General features: G+C 42.5%; 1 protein-coding gene across 2 annotated transcripts in view; it reads left to right on the forward strand.

Moving 5' to 3' along the window:
• LOC121571494 (phytanoyl-CoA hydroxylase-interacting protein-like) overlaps positions 1-19380 on the forward strand; it is a 37465-nt gene that overhangs the window by 16335 nt on the left and 1750 nt on the right. The window contains exons 1-4 of one of the 2 annotated variants that reach the window (XM_041882996.2): positions 997-1084; positions 11894-12090; positions 16991-17165; positions 17309-17426. In XM_041882996.2, the coding sequence (XP_041738930.1) occupies positions 11926-12090; positions 16991-17165; positions 17309-17426 (458 nt within the window). In that variant the 5' untranslated portion in view covers positions 997-1084; positions 11894-11925. Of the gene's footprint in view, positions 1-996; positions 1085-11893; positions 12091-16990; positions 17166-17308; positions 17427-19380 lie in introns of those variants that run through there. The other variant, XM_041882987.2, reaches the window with a different exon arrangement.

A 19380-nucleotide genomic window follows, 5' to 3' on the forward strand; every position in this document is an offset into this window, starting at 1 on the left:
ACTCCTGATACAAACACTGTTACAAATAACAAACTGCTGAGAAACACCTGTAAAATACAAAGTCATTAAACAAGTACAAAACACTTTTAAGAATACATTTGTATAAATCTGGCATTGGATAGGTGCTCTAAATCCTTTAGGTACCAATGTTTTTAATAATGCTGTAAACAGCTGTTCAACTCCAGTAAAAAAGCACACATTCCCAAATTTATAAACGGCAGTATAAATATGAAAACAGATGGGAGTACTCACAGATTTGGAACAGAACATACATAAGTGCTACTGATAGTGTGCAATGTACTATGTGCATATGAATAAGCAAAAGTCATTTGTCAGCTCCACATGGTTGACAAATGTCTTAGCTTCTCAAATGACAGAAAGTTGCGCCTGAAAAGGAGAAACGTTTACAACCTGTGCAATTTATCGCATGCATTTGTACGGTAGGGATGGCGTGCATCTGATGAATGAGGGCAACGTCATCTTTCTTGAGAGTTTGAGAGCTGGTCTCTCCACCGTTCTCTCCTCCGTAGTAGCAAGACGCGCGCACTACTACTAGTACATGTCACACTCGCTGTTCCTTGCCACTCAACGATGCCTAATGAACCCAAAGGTTATTTTAAGAGACACATAATACATAAAAATAAGCAAACACCGTGCGTGCGCCGGTGTGTGTGTGTGTCCGGAAAGGGAGTGGGTCAATTACTATACACGAAAGAGAATGGTCAAAATATCTTTCAAATCCCAGGGCAGTGACGCTAACCGTTACGCTACTAACCCTGTTATAGATACGTCAACTTTACACTATTTAAATGGACAGCTTGGTGATGACAGCACGTGTTCATTCCAAAATGTTTTGGTTCATTCACTCAGTACTGATTGAACGTTTATTTATCTTGCTTGGTAAAAAAATAAATAGTCTAAAACAGTTGATGTGTTGAAAAAAGTTTCATTTTATCACATATCTAACCAAGTTAGCGAACATGTTGCTTTCTTCTGACTGCGCACAGGTCGCGTGTGCAACCCGCAACCCTGCTACTTTTTACTTGTGGACGGCAACTTCAGGTTTTCGAGAACACATTGAAAGGTAATTTGACACTGTGTTGATCAGTCAGGGCAAATTTGGATTATAATGACAAGAAGAAAATTGCATTGACATAGGATTAATGCATAAGGTAAGGGCTAGAATTTGCTCTGGATCTTCTAACAGCGACACATCTGTTCTGGTGTGTGCATGCATTATAAATTAGCAGAGTGGCAGTGTCCCCAAAGTTTGGTGTATCTAACTGGCTATAATAGCTGCCAATGACATTAGCTAACTTATTTGTGCTCTGATTACACGCAAGTGTACAGGTCAGCAGTTTACACAGATGATTTCAGCCGTATGAAAAACTTTCCATAGCTAAATATACCTAGCTAGCTAGCTACCTTCCCTTTGCTTCTCATCCAACTGGTGTTAGCGAGCCAGCTACAGCTGCTAGCCTTTTACTAGCTAGCAGCAACCGAGTTGCACCCGGTTTTAGAACTCTGAGATTCGGCTGAAAATATGTTAGCATTGTCATAAATGCAATAAAAAGGCAGCACATCATTGGTTTTTATTAGGCAAAAATGTGCACGTGAACGGTAAATTGTGAATTTAATAAACACTCTTCCACCTACAAAATGTATTCAGTCCAAATGGTCACCTTATGGATGCAGTAGCCTGGTTTTAATCCAATGTCTAGAATTTGAACAACAGTGCATTCGGAAAGTATTCAGACTACTTCCCTTTTTCTACATTTTGCTACGTTACAGCCTTATTCTAAAATTGATTAAAATATTTTTCGCACCAATCTACACACAATACCCCATAATGACAAAGCGAAAACAGGTTGTTAGATTTTTTTGCAAATGTATTAAAAATAAAAAACTGAAATACCTTATTTACATAAGTATTCAGACCATATGCTATGAGACTCGAAATTGAGCTCAGGTGCATCCTGTTTCCATTGATCATGCTTGAGATGTTTCTACAACTTGATTGGAGACCACCTGTGGTACATTCAATTGATTGGATATGATTTTGGAAAGGCACACACCTGTCTATAGAAGGTCCCACAGTTGACAGTGCATGCCAGAGCAAAAATCAAGCCATGAGGTCGAAGGAATTGTCCGTAGAGCTCCGAGACAGCATTGTGTCGAGGCACAGATCCGGGGAAGGGTACAAAAAAATGTCTGCAGCATTGAAGGTCCCCATTAACACAGTGGCCTCCATCATTCTTAAATGGAAGAAGTTTGGTACCAGCAAGACTCTTCCTAGAGCTGGCCGCCCGGCCAATCTGAGCAATCGGGGGAGAAGGGCCTTGGTCAGGGAGGTGACCAAAAACCGATGGTCACTCAGACAGAGCTCCAGAGTTCCTCTGTGGAGATGGGAGAACCTTCCAGAAGGACAACCATCTCTGCAGCACTCCATCAATCAGGCCTTTAAGGTAGAGTGGCCAGACGGAAGCCACTCCTCAGTAAAAGGCACATGACAACCTGCTTGGGGTTTGCCAAAAGGCACCTATAGGATTCAGACCATGATGAAACCAAGATTGAACTCTTTGGCCTGAATGCCAAGCGTCACGTCTGAAGGAAACCTTGCACCATCCCTATGGTGGTGGCAGCATCATGCTGTGGGGAGGTTTTTCAGCTGCAGGGACTGGGAGACTAGTCATGATCGAGGGAAAGATGAACGGAGCAAAGTACAGCGATGAAAACCTGCTCCAGAGCGCTCAGGACCTCAGACTGGGGCGAAGATTCACCTTCCAACAGGACAACAACCCTAACCACACAGCCAAGACAACGCAGGAGTGGCTTCGGGACAAGTCTCTGAATGTCCTTGAGTGGCCCAGCCAGAGCCCGGACTTGAACCCTATCGAACATCTCTGGAGAGACCTGAAAATAGCTGTGCAGCAACGCTCCTCATCCAACCTGACAGAGCTTGAGAGGATCTGCAGAGAAGAATGGGAGAAACTCCCCAAATACAGGTGTGCCAAGCTTGTAGCGTCATACCCAAGAAGACTCGAGGCTGTAATCGCTGCCAAAGGTGCTTCAACAAAGTACTGAGTAAAGGGTCTGAATACTTATGTAAATGTGATATTTCAGTTTTCTTTTTTTATATACATTTGCAAAATGTCTAAAAATCTGGTTTTGCTTTGTCATTATGGGGTATTATGTGTAGCTTGATGAGGGGGAAAAAACAATTTAATCAGTTTTAGAATAAGGCTGTAACGTAACAAAGTGGAAAAAGTCAAGGGGTCTGAATACTTTCCGAATGCACTTCTCTGCTGGGCGCGTAATATCAAGTGCGCCTATAGGCTATTGAGTGTGGTCTCAATCAAATGATCTATAGGCTATAGGCTACGAAGTGCATGTTTGTTTGGAAGCATAGAGCAAAGTGATATTTCTAAGATAGCTGCTGGGATGGTGTAAATACAACTAGGCTGCATTACGCACTGCAATGGACTTTACTAACAACAAGAGGGCTTTGTGTTGAACCTATTTCTGTTTGACAGGCTGTATGCTGCTATAGCCATAGATTTGTCGGTCAATTCCTCCACCCACCATGCACTCTTTAAATATCCTACCTTCATCTCAGTGAAGGGCTGTTAAGTTAAGACTCAAATTGAGGGGGTATGAGAGGGTATGCCATAGGCATACCTTTTATTAAAGAAAATGCCAAAAAGCACAGGCCTACCCCTTGTTAGCATAAGATATATATTTTAAAAAACAAGCTATAAAATAATGGCTGAACCACAACCTTCTATAGCTGAGGAGATAAACAATTGACTTTGCTTTGGAAGTAATCTAATACTTTCAATATCTATTGATTAAGATGTTCACTTTCTGTACAATAGAAGATGTTGAAACCCAGACAGCGTTTAGGGACTTAAAAATTCAGAGTTAATGCCTAAACTTAACCTTAAACACTTCGAAATTTGACGTTTGGATGAACGTCTAATTCTGACATGAGACTGTGAGAGTTTGTTGTTTAGGGAAACACTTGTGACCTTCCCTTGTTGGGTTAAACCACGGAAGAAGAGTAGCCAGCTTACATTTTTCTGTGTCGGTAGGCCTACCGGTAGGTCTGGGGTGAAAAGGTAGGTCTAACTTTTGAAAGTACCATGCTCAGATTCCTAATGACGCCTCAGATTTTGTTATTTGCAAACAGGGACAGTTTAGTTGCAAACAAGAAACACTGATTTGGCATTGGAGAAATATGAAAAGATGAACACAGGCCTATCTCTCTGTCCATTCTTAGCCTGTAATTTCAGTAATTTGTGTGGTATTAAAAAATATTCTGCTAATATGTATAATGATGTTGAATTGCATGAAATGTTTATAAAAGGCTATTTTTTCCTCGGACCTGTAAAAATGATGATGCATTGCTTTTACTTTGAAGGAGGTCTTTCCACCCCTACTCTTTTCCACGGTGGTCTGGGAACCCACAACCTTCTGGCCCTATGACCTATCAAAATTCCTGCTTATAAGACGAAGAACAGTTTCTAAAGAACAGTTTCTAAAACTGCATCTCTAAGGTTCTGGTCTGTCCAAGAAGTGAGCGTAAACAGCAGACAGTAGATATAGGGGATGTTCACCTTTTTTTTTTTTCAAGCGTTCAGGGAGGATAAAGGTAAAATATATTTTGCTGAAGGGAGGGTAATCCATTTTCTAAAATATGAATGCAACATGTAAAGTGTTGGTCCCATGTTTCATAAGCTGAAATAAGAGTTCCTGGAAATGTATTATTTCTCTAAAATTTTGTGCACACATTTGTTTACATCCCTGTTAGTGAGTATTTCTGCTATGCCAAGATAATCCATCCACCTGACAGGTGTGGCACACATTTCCACAGATCTCTCAAGTTTTGCGGGAGCGTGCAATTGGCATGCTGACTGCAGGAATGTCCACCACAGCTGTTGCCAGAGAATTGAATGTTCATTTGTCTACGGCGTTTTAGAGAATTTGGCACTACGTCCAACCGGCCTCACAACCGCAGACCAAGTGTAACCATGCCAGCCCAGGACCTCCACATCCGGCTTCTTCACCTGTGGGATCGTCTGAGACCAGCCACCCGCACAGCTGGTGAAACTGGGTTTGCACAACCGAATAATTTCTGCACAAACTGTCAGAAACCGTCTAAGGGAAGCTTGTCTGTGTGCTTGTCGTCCTCACCAGGGTCTTGACCTGACTGCAGTTTGGCGTCGTAACCGACTTCAGTGGGCAAATGCTCACCTTCGACGGCCACTGGCACGCTGGAGAAGTGTGCTCTTCACAGATGAATCCCGGTTTCAACTGTACTGGGCAGTATGGTGTCGTGTGGGCGAGCGGTTTGCTGATGTCAACATTGTGAACAGAGTGCCCCATGTTGGGGTTATGGTAGGGCAGGCATAAGCTACAGACAACGAACACAATTACATTTTATCGATGGCAATTTGAATGCACAGAGATACCGTAACGAGATCTTGAGGCCCATTGTCGTGCCATTCATCCGCTGCCATCACCTCATCTTTCAGCATGATAATGCACAGCCCCATGTCGCAAGGATCTGTACACAATTCCTGGAAGCTGAAAATGTCCCAGTTCTTCCACGGCCTACATACTCACCAGACATGTCACCCATTGAGCATGTTTGCGATGCTTTTGATCGACGTGTATGACAGCGTGTTCCAGTTCCCGCCAATATCCAGCAACTTCGCACAACCATTGAAGAGGAGTGGGGCAACATTCCACAGGCCACAATCAACAGCCTGATCAACTCTATGTGAAGGAGATGTGTCGTGCTGCATGAGGCAAACGGTGGTCACACCAGATACACGACTGGGTTTCTGATCCTATTTTTTTTTAAGGTATCTGTGACCATCATTTGCATAGGGCCTAATTTATTTATTTAATTTGACTGATTTCCTTATATGAATTTTAACTCAGTCAAATCTTTGAAATTGTTGCATGTTGCGTTTATATTTGTGTTCAGTGTAGATTCTTCAGCTCTTAGCAATTTTCGGCCAATCTCCAACCTTCCATTCTTAAGCAAAATTCTGGAGAAATTGGTTTTCAAACAGCTAAAAGATTTTTTAAGTGCCGACTGTATTTTTGAAAAATTCCAATCTGGTTTTTGTTCCCACCACAGCACAGAGACAGCCTTAGTTAAAGTGTTAAATGATCTTAGAGCCAACACAGATGCCAAACAGCTCTCTGGATTTAAGTGCTACATTCGACACTGTTGACCATGATGTCCTTCTGGACAGACTGGAGAGGTGGGTTGGCCTCAGTCCAGTTCTAAATTGGTTTAGGACATATTTAAGATAGTTGTTTGTCACCCTTGGTGAACATAACTCAAAGAAAATAGATATCATGTGGCGTTCCACAAGGTTAGATTTTGGTTCCGGTACTGTTCATATATATATGTAAACCCTTGGCAGCATTATCAGAAAGCACACATTGATTGCTACTGCTACGCAGATGATACACAACTTTACATTTCTGTGTCATCAGAGGATTTTAGCTCCACAGATAAATTATTATACTGTATTAGTGAGTTAAACACTTGGATGGCTCACAACTTCCTCCAGCTAAATCAAGACAAGACCGAGATACTTATTATTGGAGCCAAAGCACAGAGAGAGAATCTGGCCGCAGATTTTAATTCATAGGCAATAAAGATAAAGCACAGGTAAAAAACCTAGGTGTCATTTTAGATTTTGAACTCAACATTAGGAATGTGACCAAAATAGCTTTATATCACCTGAGGAACATTACCAAGGTGAGGCCATTTCTCTCTCAGGCTGATACAGAGAGACTCATCCATGCTTGTATTACTACTGTAATGGTCTCCTGTCTGGTCTACCCAAGAAAGCCATTGGTCAACTGCAAAACACACAGAATGCTGCAGCATGGGTACTGACCAAGACCAAACGGAGAGCACACATTACACCGGTTTTAAAGTCTCTGCACTAGCTGCCTGTGAGTTTTATAATTAATTTTAAGATTCTCCTATTGGTTTTTAAATCAATCCACGATTGTGTTCCCCAATACATATCAGACATGCCTTTGAGTTATGTACCCAGTAGGTCCCTCAGGTCCAATGGCACTGGCCTTTTAACTATCCCAAAGCCTAGGATCAAGAGGCATGGAAAGACAGCCTTTAGTTACTATACCCCCAGCCTCAAATTGCCTGCCAGAGAACTTGAGGGGGGCCAAAACTGTGGACATATTTAAAGGAGATCTTAAAACACATCTTTTTAGCTTTGCTTTTCCTTAGGGTGCTTTTTAGTCTTTCAGTTTTAATTGTTATTATTTTGTTTTTTATCCTCTTATGTTTGTTGTGTAGTAAATATTTCTGTATGTATTTTCATTGTTTTTTATTTATGTTTTATCCTGTGAAGTGCATTGCGTTGTATTCATGTCTGAAATGTGCTATATAAGTAAAGCTTGATTTGATTATTATAAATAATGTGCACTTCCTTAGGTCTCTGGATCAATGTTATTGCAGGCCAAAGTTTTTTGCTCTGAACATGATTGTGCCACATGCTTACTAGCTGCGGGGTAAGTTACTGCACTTCGAATTAACGGACATAGAGCATTTGCTACTTTGAATTCAACTAGCTAATTCAAGTAGCTATGCAGATATGCAACTGTGCAAGTGCTTCGATAGCACATGGCTAGCTAGCTAACAGGCCCGAGCTTGTTAGGTAAATTTTTACATTAATCTGGAGGTGAAACGATTAAAGTTTATAGTTAGTTAGTGAGACATTGCCCACTAGATAGATAGTTTTGTGTAAATGCTGCTGGGAAGCTTTTTTGTATTTTTTTACCTGTTTCCTTACATGTACGGACTGGAGCAGCAGGTACTGTAGGTAGCAAAAGTCATCGCACGTGCATGAAGAAAGAAGCCCGCAACAGGTAGTGATGAGATCACAAGATGAGATTACTTTTTGTTGCTAATGTTAAATGACATAGCGTGGAGGACTATTTTCCGTAGCAGGTTAGGAGAATTTACCAGCAGGTTAGGAGATGTAACGTAGCAGGTTAGGAGACTGAGGTTAAGGTTAAGAAAAATGTTAGGGTTTGGGCCGCCTGTAGCTAGCTCTACATTTTCATTGGTCTTGTCTCACCTTGACTGGGCCTGGCTATACCCTGGTCTTCAGTGGCAGTGATGATTCTGTGTAGGCTGCCTAATCCATAGGCTCAGTTGTGTTTCTAGAGGCTGTTTATAATGAATGATGTTCTGGTGTACTGTGCAGTGTAGTGCAGTTTTTCTGTGTGGAATTTACATTGTTGGACATAAAAGACTGTAAAAAACATCAGGAAACCAGCTCCAAGTGATTTGAATTTAAGAAATCTGTTCCCAAGTATTCCCGCGCATAATAGAGACACGTCGTGATCGTATACAAATGTAAGCAAGGTTTGAAATGATTATGTTTTAGTCAAACATATCTGTTTGGGCTTCTTGCGGTCAATTTGCAGTCTAGAAATTATTTGTTATTATGTTCCGGCCCCCTGACCATCCACTCAAGAAGAAATTAGGCCGCGGCTGAATATAGTTGATGATCCCTGGTGTAGTGAGTCTTGGTCTAGGGGAGAAGGCAGAAGGAGCCAGTGCTGCTGCTGATTTCAAACCGATTCAAACACTGTCTGCCTGTCTGTCTGTCAGACCTCTGTGTGAGGAAGAGCAGCCCTTTAATCCCCATCACCACCTGACCATCTTTCCTCCTGCTCCCATTTCTCTCTCTTTCTCAGAGGTGAAGGCCAGACAAAGTAAAGAAGCTCCACAGACTGTGAAGATCACATGAAAAGGATCATGCATTTAGGCCTATTATTTTTCAGAAGGAAATACCCTACATCATTTCATAGTTGACTACACAGTTGGTAGCCCATTTAGTCTAGCAGGTGTAAAATAATCTAATATGGCTAAGCAAGTACCTGCCTACCTACTGGTATCAGCCTCTTTGGAAACAAAGGCATAATATTTTTGCGAGCTGTGTATGTCCCTTAGACATAATTGTCCCTTTCTACATATTTTTTTGTAATTTAGCACACCTACAGTATCACAGTTTATTCATACTAGACCTAGGCCTAATTCTGTGTGATTAGATCGCTATAACTAAAGCAGTGTGTAATGCTGTTATGTGGGCAAACATTGTCTGCATTAGTGATGCCTGTGTCAGTGTAATGCCTCTATTTGCTGGTTAACGGGGTGGCATTAGTGTAAACAGCTGAAGAGCTAAGTCAGTGTTCTGGCACTCTGGACTGTGTTGAATGGGGGATGTCCAAGGGGGTGCTCAAACAGCCATCCAAAATCTGTTTGGGGTTTTACTTTGTGCTTTGCTGTTGGCCAGCACCTCATTCTTTCAACGCAGTGTTCACAGTCAATGTTATGAAGGCGGGCGGTTTAATATCATATATAGATTTTATTAATTTCATGTCAGTATGCTGCTGTTGGAGGTTGCAAATAAGTCAGTCAAAAGTCAAAGACTAGAGTAAAAAGTCAATTCAAGGCAGAGGTGTGGCTGCATTCTATCATGCTAGGCATGCATATTCGGTGGACTTTCCGTGGACCCACTTGTCATAAGAGCATCATAATGTTCTTTAGTTGAAGACAAAATGGCTAAACTCTCTCTGTTTATGGCTCTTAACAATATCCTGCGTACGATAGCTTCTAAACCTATCTTTTCTTACAGGTCAGCTAGTGCCTCTTGGGAGAGGCTGCTGACATCAGCCTTGCTGCTACTGATTCTTCAGTCTTCTCTGTCACTGCAGCCTGACTGACTGCTCTATGTTAGCCTGGCTCATCAGCTGCGTTACAGATGCCTGATCTATCTAATGACTAAGATCATAAGTGCTTTCAGAAAATGTACTGTAGCCTACCTATAGGCTGCTCCCCTACACTTTTTGAGGGATACACAATGAATGGTCATATACAAACACATTTCTTAAAGCACAGAGAAATAACAATAGGACCAGTTGGATAATTAGCCTAATTAAGACTTCAATTGTAAGCATTTTCTATACATTAAGATACACTCTATCTACTCCAGTGCTAACCGACGATGATACAAAAACAAATATACAAAAAACATTTTTATTGTCACATACACCGGGTAGGTGCAGTGAAATGTGTTGTTTTACAGGGTCAGCAATAGTAGTACAGCACCCCTGGAGCAAATTAGGGTTAAGCTGAAGGGCACATCGACAGATTTTTCACCTTGTTGGCTCAAGTATTCAAACCAGCGACTTTTCGGTTACTGGCCCAACGCTCTAACCGCTAGGCTACCTGCCGCCCACTTTGCTACAGCTACAACCTGTCGCTACGTTGCTCTACCTGGGGGCAGGTTCATTCGTTTTGTTTGGTACTACTGTACATTCTTTCAGTGAGCATCTTAGGCACTAAGGAAAGGAGACCTCTCTGTGAGGTCAAGATTACTGTTCCTGTTAATCAGCTAAACACTCTTTAGGACAAAAGTGGGTGGGGCCTACAGGAAAAATAGACAATTGTTTCTACAAGGGTCATTGTGAGTTAAACTCCCCTGCTTTCATTTGTCAGAGAGTATGTTGTTCTAGTAGTGTGTCTAAGTTTTATTGTAATATGCTACTTTTCAGGAAAATATCTACTCTTCACCTGGCTTGGCAGAAGTTTGTTTAGCACAGTGCAGATGACCTGTGTTGAAAGATGGCCCTTGACAAAAATACATTTTTGCATGCCTAGTTCAATAACCTCAGTATGAATGATACATTTTACATGATTGTAAATATTCCATATGAATGGTGAAACTGTTTCACCCATGGTTTGTGTGTATAGGGAGAAAAACCTGACCCAATTTGTGGAATTACTCAATTATCACCCAGCCTCAGAGCTCATGGTCAGAGATAGGCGTTCCATGGTCTGCAGCTTTTCCCATTGTTTATTGTGTCCTGTGCATTACCCCGGAATTCCACATTCTTGCATCTAGTTCTTGTATTTAGAGCTTGCACAGAAAACATATTGTTGCCATGCCAAGAGTTTATTTTGTGTGTGTAGTGGATTCTATGCTCATGGCCATGTTACAAAGCTCTTATTCACTCACTTGTTTTGGAGTATAGGGCTATTTGTATTTCTGTGGGTCTTTGTGTGTGTGTGTGTGTGAGAGGGAGAGTGTGCGCATGCAAATCAAATCAAGTTTTATTGGTCACATACACATACAGTATTTAGCAGATGTTATTGCGGGAGTAGCGAAATGCTTGTGTTCCTAGCTCCAACAGTGCAGTAATATCTAACAATACACACTAATCTAAAAAGTAAAAGAATGGAATTAAGAAATATAGAAATATTTGTGTTATTACATTTCCATGAACACATAAACATAGCACCAAATGGTGTCTGACAATGCATTTAATTAGGAAATGATGAATATGTCCAAATCTTGCCACGTACACGTGTTCAAAATAGGAGAGCGCTGGACTAGAACATGAGGAACATGGTCTGACAGACCCTGACTGAAAGGCTTATCAGAGCATCTCCTACTTACCTTTTCTTTGTGTGACTAAATAAACATTTCCCCCATGAAAGAAAAATGAAGTCTTTATTAAGAGATCCATCTGTGTTGGGTTGCGTCACGATAATCACCAGCGTTTGAAATATTTAATACTGTATGTGCTTGTAATCTGAAGGGATTGCAGCATTGCCATGACAACAGATACACGGTGGAGCTCCCTGCATTATGGTAAGTGCTCCACAGAGCACAGAGGCAGCTGAGTGATGGAAGTGCACCCTGTAGTGTAGGGGACTGTAGGGCCAGCCATATCTGATATATTTTCTGTCTCAAAAAAAGAAACGTCAGTAGTTTAAAAAATGTGAAAGCATTAAAGCCTAACCACTCCTTTTGTCCCTGTGCCACAGGTAATAAATCCCAGGACAGCAGCATCGTAGAGATGGAGGAGCTTCCTGTCCCTCAGAACATAAAAATCAGCAACATCACATGTGACTCTTTCAAGATTTGCTGGGACATGGAGCCCCGTGTCAAGGAGCGCATCACTCACTACTTCATTGACCTCAATAAGAAAGAGAACAAGAACTCCAACAAGTTCAAACACAAGGTAACCTATCACACACACAACAACAACAACTAGGCTATTTCAAAGGAATAGCTCACAGATATTTCCTAATTCTATAATACAATCAATCAATCACATTTATTATATAAAGACCTTTTCACATCAGCATTTGTCACAAAGTGCTTTAGATACACAGCCTAAAACACCAAAAAGCGAGCAATGCAGAGGCAGAAGCACAGTGGCTAGGAAAAACTAGAGCGGGAAGTTGTCTATAAAATTATTTCTACATAATGAGGCAAGTCATTTAGTTAGAGCTAGAACACCAACCAGTATTTACCCACATCGTAACCTTTCTACTCCAAACAAGAAGTGTATCAGGTGTAAGCTTTTACCAGTGCTCAGAACTGACACTCCCACACACTCTCTAACGCCAGGTAACCTTGTGTACTCTACTAGCAGACTTAGCTCTGAGCAGTAACGATATCACATAATGCTAGCAGAGACTAATTGCACAAAATGGCTGCTGTTTCAGCCGTTAATCTAATGGAGCTAATGTAAGATCTTACAGACCCATTTCATCAGTCTCCCAGCTCACATTCACATTCTGGGTGTAGTGACCATGAAAGCCCCCCCCACAAAGGAAGTGTTTTTCTTCTCATTCTCTGTGTGAATATAGACCGCATGCAGTTATTTTCATTACAGCACGCAGGGACGATGTTGTGCATTAATGTACTACTGTTGTCGCTACACAGGGGCTGGTGTAATACTGCAGGGTGTGCGGGCCCAATCAATGTCCTGCTAAAGCATAGATGGAGGAGATAGGAAGTATAGTACTAGGCTCCATAGTATAAAGTGAATACATTTTGAGGACATGGGGATAAGGGAATGCTACAGTCTATACAGTGCCTTCAGAAAGTATTCAGACCTCTTGACTTTTTCCCCATTTTGTTACATTACAGCCTTATTCTAAAATTGATTAAATGGCTTTTTCCCCTCATAAATCTACACACAATACCCCCATAATGACAAAGATTTTTTGCAAATGTATAAAAAAAATAAAACTGAAATATCACATTTACATAAGTATTCAGACCCTTTACTCAGTACTTTGTTGAAGCACCTTTGGCAGCGAATACCCAAGAAGACTCGATGCTGTAAGACGCTACAAGCTTGGCACACCTGTATTTGGGGAGTTTCTCCCATTCCTCTTTGCAGATCCTCTCAAGCTCTGTCAGGTTGGATGGGGAGCGTTGCTGCACAGCTATTATCAGGTCTCTCCAGAGATGTTCGATCGGGTTCAAGTCTGGGCTCTGGCTGGGCCACTCAAGGACATTCAGAGACTTGTCCCAAAGCCACTCCTGCGTTGTCTTGGCTGTGTGCTTAGGGTCGTTGTCCTGCTGGAAGGTGAACCTTTGCCCCAGTCTGAGTTCCTGAGCGCTCTGGAGCAGGTTTTCATCAAGGATCTCTCTGTACTATACTCCGTTCATCTTTGCCTCGATCCTGACTAGTCTCCCAGTCCCTGCCGCTGAAAAACATCCCCACAGCATGATGCTGCCACCACCATGCTTCACCGTAGGGATGGTGCCAGGTTTCCTCCAGACGTGACGCTTGGCATTCAGGCCAAAGAGTTCAATCTTGGTTTCATCAGACCAGAGAATCTTGTTTCTCATGGTCTCAGAGGCTTTAGGTGCCTTTTGGCAAACTCCAAGCAGGCTGTCATGTGCTTTTACTGAGGAGTGGCTTCCGTCTGGCCACTCTACCATAAAGGCCTGATTGGTGGAATGCTGCAGAGATGGTTGTCCTTCTGGAAGGTTCTTCCATCTCCACAGAGGAACTCTAGAGCTCTGTCAGAGTGACCATCAGGTTCTTGGTCACCTCCCTAACCAAGGCCCTTCTCTCCCGATTGCTCAGTTTGGCCGGGCCGCCAGCTCTAGGAAGAGTCTTGGTGGTTCCAAACATCTTCCATTTAAGAATGATGGAGGCCACTGTATTCTTGGGGACCTTCAATGCTGCAGACATGTTTTGGTACCCTTCCCGAGATCTGTGCCTCGACACAATCCTGTCCCTGAGCTCTACGGACATTCCTTCGACCTCATGGCTTGGTTTTTGCTCTGACATGCACTGTCAACTGTGGGACCTTATATAGACAGGTGTTTGCCTTTCCAAATCATGTCCAATCAATTGAATTTACCACAGGTGGACTCCAATCAAGGTGTAGAAACACCTCAAGGATGATCAGTGGAAACAGGATGCACCTGAGCTCAATTTCGAGTCTCATAGCAAATGCGCTGAATATTTCTGTAAATAAGGTATTTCTGTTTTTTCTTTTTAACAAATTGGCCAAAGTTTCTACAAAGCTGTTTTTGCTTCGTCATTATGGGGTATTGTGTGTAGATTGCTGAGTTTTTTGTTCTATTTAATCCATTTTAAGAATAAGGCTGTAGCGTAACAAAATGTGGAAAATATCAAGGGGTCTGAATACTTTCCGAAGGCACTGTGTCGTTTGTGCAGCTTAACACTGAGAAGTGTGTTTATGCTGAGTTTCTGTTTTGGTTGCATTAATATATATCAATAATAAGTAGGCCCCTACTGCCTTTGGTGTCAGTTGTGTAAGAAACAGAAGGTAGTAGACATGACAAATTACATTGGAATGGTGACGTTACGTGAAAGCGCTGATGTCACTTAATTAACCTACAGTGAGGGAAAAAGGTATTTGATCCCCTGCTGATTTTGTATGTTTGCCCACTGACAAAGAAATGATCAGTCTATAATTTTAATGGTAGGTTTATTTGAACAGTGAGAGACAGAATTACAACAAAAAAATCCAGAAAAACGCATGTCAAAAATGTTATAAATTGATTTGCATTTTAATGAGGGAAATAAGTATTTGACCCCCTCTCAATCAGAAAGATGTCTGGCTCCCAGGTGTCTTTTATACAGGTAATGAGCTGAGATTAGGAGCACACTCTTAAAGGGAGTGCTCCTAATCTCAGTTTGTTACCTCTATAAAAGACCTGTCCACAAAAGCAATCAATCAATCAGATTCCAAACTCTCCACCATGGCCAAGACCAAAGAGCTCTCCAAGGATGTCAGGGACAAGATTGGAATGGGCTACAAGACTATCGCCAAGCAGCTTGGTGAGAAGGTGACAACAGTTGGTGCGATTATTCGCAAATGGAAGAAACACAAAAGAACTGTCAATCTCCCTCGGCCTGGGGCTCCATGCAAGATCTCACCTCGTGGAGTTGCAATGATCATGAGAACGGTGAGGAATCAGCCCAGAACTACACAGGAGGACCTTGTCAATGATCTCAAGGCAGCTGGGACCATAGTCACCAAGAAAACAATTGGTAACACACTACGCCGTGAAGGACTGAAATCCTGCAGCGCCCGCAAGGTCCCCTGCTCAAGAAAGCACATATACAGGCCCTTCTGAAGTTTGCCAATGAACATCTGAATGATTCAGAGGAGAACTGGGTGAAAGTGTTGTGGTCAGATGAGACCAAAATCGAGCTCTTTGGCATCAACTCAACTCGCCGTGTTTGGAGGAGGAGGAATGCTGCCTATGACCCCAAGAACACCATCCCCACCGTCAAACATGGAGGTGGAAACATTATGCTTTGGGGGTGTTTTTCTGCTATGGGGACAGGACAACTTCAAATCAAATCAAATTTTATTGGCCACTTGCGCCGAATACAACAGGTGTAGACATTACAGTGAAATGCTTACTTACAACCCTTAACCAACAATGCATTTATTTTTTTATAAAAATTTTAAATAAAACAACAACAAAAAAGTGTTGAGAAGAAAAGAGCAGAAGTAAAATAAAATAACAGTAGGGAGGCTATATATACAGGGGGGTACCGGTGCAGAGTCAATGTGCGGGGGCACCGGCTAGTTGAGGTAGTTGAGGTAATATGTACATGTGGGTAGAGTTAAAGTAAAAGTAAAATGTGGGTAGAGTTAAAGTAAAAAGATGGGGTGGGGGTGGGGGTGGGGGGGGCAGTGCAAATAGTCTGGGTAGCCATGATTAGCTGTTCAGGAGTCTTATGGCTTGGGAGTAGAAGCTGTTGAGAAGTCTTTTGGACCTAGACTTGGCACTCCGGTACCGCTTGCCGTGTGGTAGCAGAGAGAACAGTCTATGACTAGGGTGGCTGGAGTCTTTGACAATTTTTAGGGCCTTCCTCTGACACCGCCTGTTATAGAGGTCATAGATGGCAGGAGGTTCTCACCGCATCAAAGGGACGATGGACGGGGCCATGTACCGTCAAATCTTGGGTGAGAACCTCCTTCCCTCAGCCAGGGCATTGAAAATGGGTCGTGGATGGGTATTCCATCCCTCCTGAGATGTGTGCAAACCTGGTGGCCAACTACAAGAAACGTCTGACCTCTGTGATTGCCAACAAGGGTTTTGCCACCAAGTACTAAGTCATGTTTTGCAGAGGGGTCAAATACTTATTTCCCTCATTAAAATGCAAATCAATTTATAACATTTTTGACATGCGTTTTTCTGGATTTTGTTGTTGTTATTCTGTCTCTCACTGTTCAAATAAACCTACCATTAAAATTATAGACTGATCATGTCTTTGTCAGTGGGCAAATGTACAAAATCATATATGTATATATTTATTTTACTAGGCAAGTCAGTTCTTATTTACAATGATGGCCAAACCCAGCTGGTCCAATTGTGCGCCGCACAATCACGGCCGGATCATGATACAGCCTGGAATTGAACCAGGGTCTGTAGTGATGCTTCTAACACTGAGATGCAGTGCCTTAGACCACTGCGCCACTCGGGAGCCTGGGATTGAACCCGCCACATATGATATGTTGCTTGTGCAGCTGAACAGTGAATAATGTGTTTATGCAGAGTTTGTGTTTTGTTTGTAGAGATGTAAGCTTTGTGTACGTTACACACTCTCTGTCTGTGTCCCTGTCCAGGATGTTCCCACTAAGCTGGTGGCGAAGGCAGTTCCTCTGCCGATGACAGTGAGGGGTCACTGGTTCCTCAGCCCGCGTACAGAGTACACTGTGGCCGTCCAGACAGCTTCCAAACAGACTGACGGAGACTACGCTGTGTCAGAGTGGAGCGAGATCATAGAGTTCACCACCGCCGGTGAGGCGAGGGGCAGGGAAACAAAGCTTTTTGAAATTTAGATTTTTTTAGGCATATCCCTAAAACCTTCTGCCTTTATTTGATGGACATGCTATATTCTCTCTTATATTTGTCTAATGGCTAATCCGAACCCCTGTTTCCAGATTATTCCACGGTGCATCTAACCCAACTGCTGGAGAAGGCTGAGGTCATTGCAGGGAGGATGCTGCGCTTCTCTGTGTTCTACAGGAACCAGAACAAAGAGTACTTTGACCAGGCCAGGTACGTATGTCTGCACAACAACCAGCAAATTTATTCTGATGTTATGATACTGCATTTTAAAAGTTTAAAGCGGAATCACGTAATATGGAGAAGAAAAAAAATAGGGCTGCACATGACCCTTTACTGATACCGCCTTCCCTTTCAACTGAAATTGTGAGATGCTTTCCTCACAGCTCAAGGGAAAGGGTCCAGATGTTATAGTTTTGAAGCATTTTTTTATATGCTCAGATCTGCATGTGTAGGGGCCTCCCGAGTGGTGCAGCGGTCTAAAGCACTGCTTGAGGCGTCACTACAGACCCGGGTTCGATCCCAGGCTGTGTCACAGCAGGCTGTGACCGGGAGACCCATGAGGCGGCGCAGAATTGGCCCAGTGTTGTCCGGGTTAGGGGAGGGTTTGGCCTGCCGGGATTTCCTTGTCCCATTGCACTCTAGTGACTCCTTGTGGCGGGCCGGGCACCTGCAAGCTGACACATTGCTGCGGCTCGCTTCTGGGTTAAGCAAGCAGTGCAGCTTGGCAGGGTTGTGTTTTGGAGGACGCATGGCTCTCTCCCGAGTCCGTAGGGGAGTTGCAGCGATGGGACAACGCTGTAACTACCAATTGGGGAGGAAAAAGGGGTAAAAGTACAACAACAAAAAAGATCTGCATGTGTAGGGCTAGTTCTGTATTTGGGAACTTAGGGATGGGCAACTGGTGGCCCCCCCTTTTGTAGGACCGTGGATCAATCACCTCCCCTCCAAAAATACATAGTACAATCGAGATTTGATTGTGAATCAGCAGTTTTTTTTATTGTTATGTCAGTCACTGACAGTCACTCAATAAGCCCATGTCAGCAAATACGTTTTTGATTGGTAAGTTAGTTTAGCCACATATCTAAACTTGTAGTAATCATGTTCGAATTCCCGGCCAGGGGACCCCATTGATTTTGTTAGTTACTGTCACTCAGATATCATATTAAAAACTGCAAAATGAATAGAACTGCATTAAATTAGTTATAAAGTTGCAAAATCTTCACTTCTCCCCATGGAAAAATGTGTAGAATTGCAGTAAAATTGCTTTAAAACTGCTAAATGTTCTCTACGCCCCATGGCAAAATGTGTTGAATTGCAGGAAATTAACCCTAAAACGTTTTTTTCTCTCATCTGTCAATAATTACAGCGGGTAGGTTTGAAATTATTTGGGTAGGTTTGAAATTATTTGGAAGAGGGGGGCCGCTAAAATGTTTTGCTTGTAAGGCCCCCAAAAGGGCCCCCAAACGGCTAAGGCCGGCTCTGACTGCATGTGTGGGTATGAATGTGGGTACACAGACCCGGGAGCCACTGCGGCCCCTCGTGATGATTTCAGATTTTTGTGGCCCCCATCAAAGTTTCCCGTCCCTGGTCTAAGCTCAACAGAAGGGTATTATTGCAAAAAAGAGTGTTGACAGAAGTCGTATTAGTTCTCCAAATCCATTCATAAACTCTGCTACATTGCATTATACAAAAAGTAAAGTATCCGGGTTAGCAGATTATAGTTCATTAAAACAGCAGTTCTGGAAATCTGTTTACTTGTAGGATTTGCTTCATTCTGAACTAGAAGAGTAACATGGTCACGAAACTTCTGAATTACTATTTTGCACAAGGTAAGTATAAAAGTAAAAAAAAAGTAAAATCAATTTGCGCATATGCTGGAACAAATTACCTTCCCAATGACCGCATGCGTTGGACCTGTATTAATTTTTCCAAATAATTTCAAACCTACCCGCTGTAATTGCTGGAATAAATGAAGAAGAAGCATTGTGCTCGGAGAAGCAAAGTATATTCTGATGAAAGAGGAAGCGGAGTGTGTAGCAAACACCTGGCAGACTGACAGGAAAGCAAGATAGAGAGAGAGAGAGAGAAACAGAGTGAGCGAGACAGAGAGGAGATGAGTCTGTTGTATTTGCTGATGTGTCTTAAGGGATTATGTATTTTTTGG

The sequence above is a fragment of the Coregonus clupeaformis genome, chromosome 1, assembly GCF_020615455.1.
Source record: "Coregonus clupeaformis isolate EN_2021a chromosome 1, ASM2061545v1, whole genome shotgun sequence".
NCBI classification, from domain to species: Eukaryota; Metazoa; Chordata; class Actinopteri; order Salmoniformes; family Salmonidae; genus Coregonus; species Coregonus clupeaformis.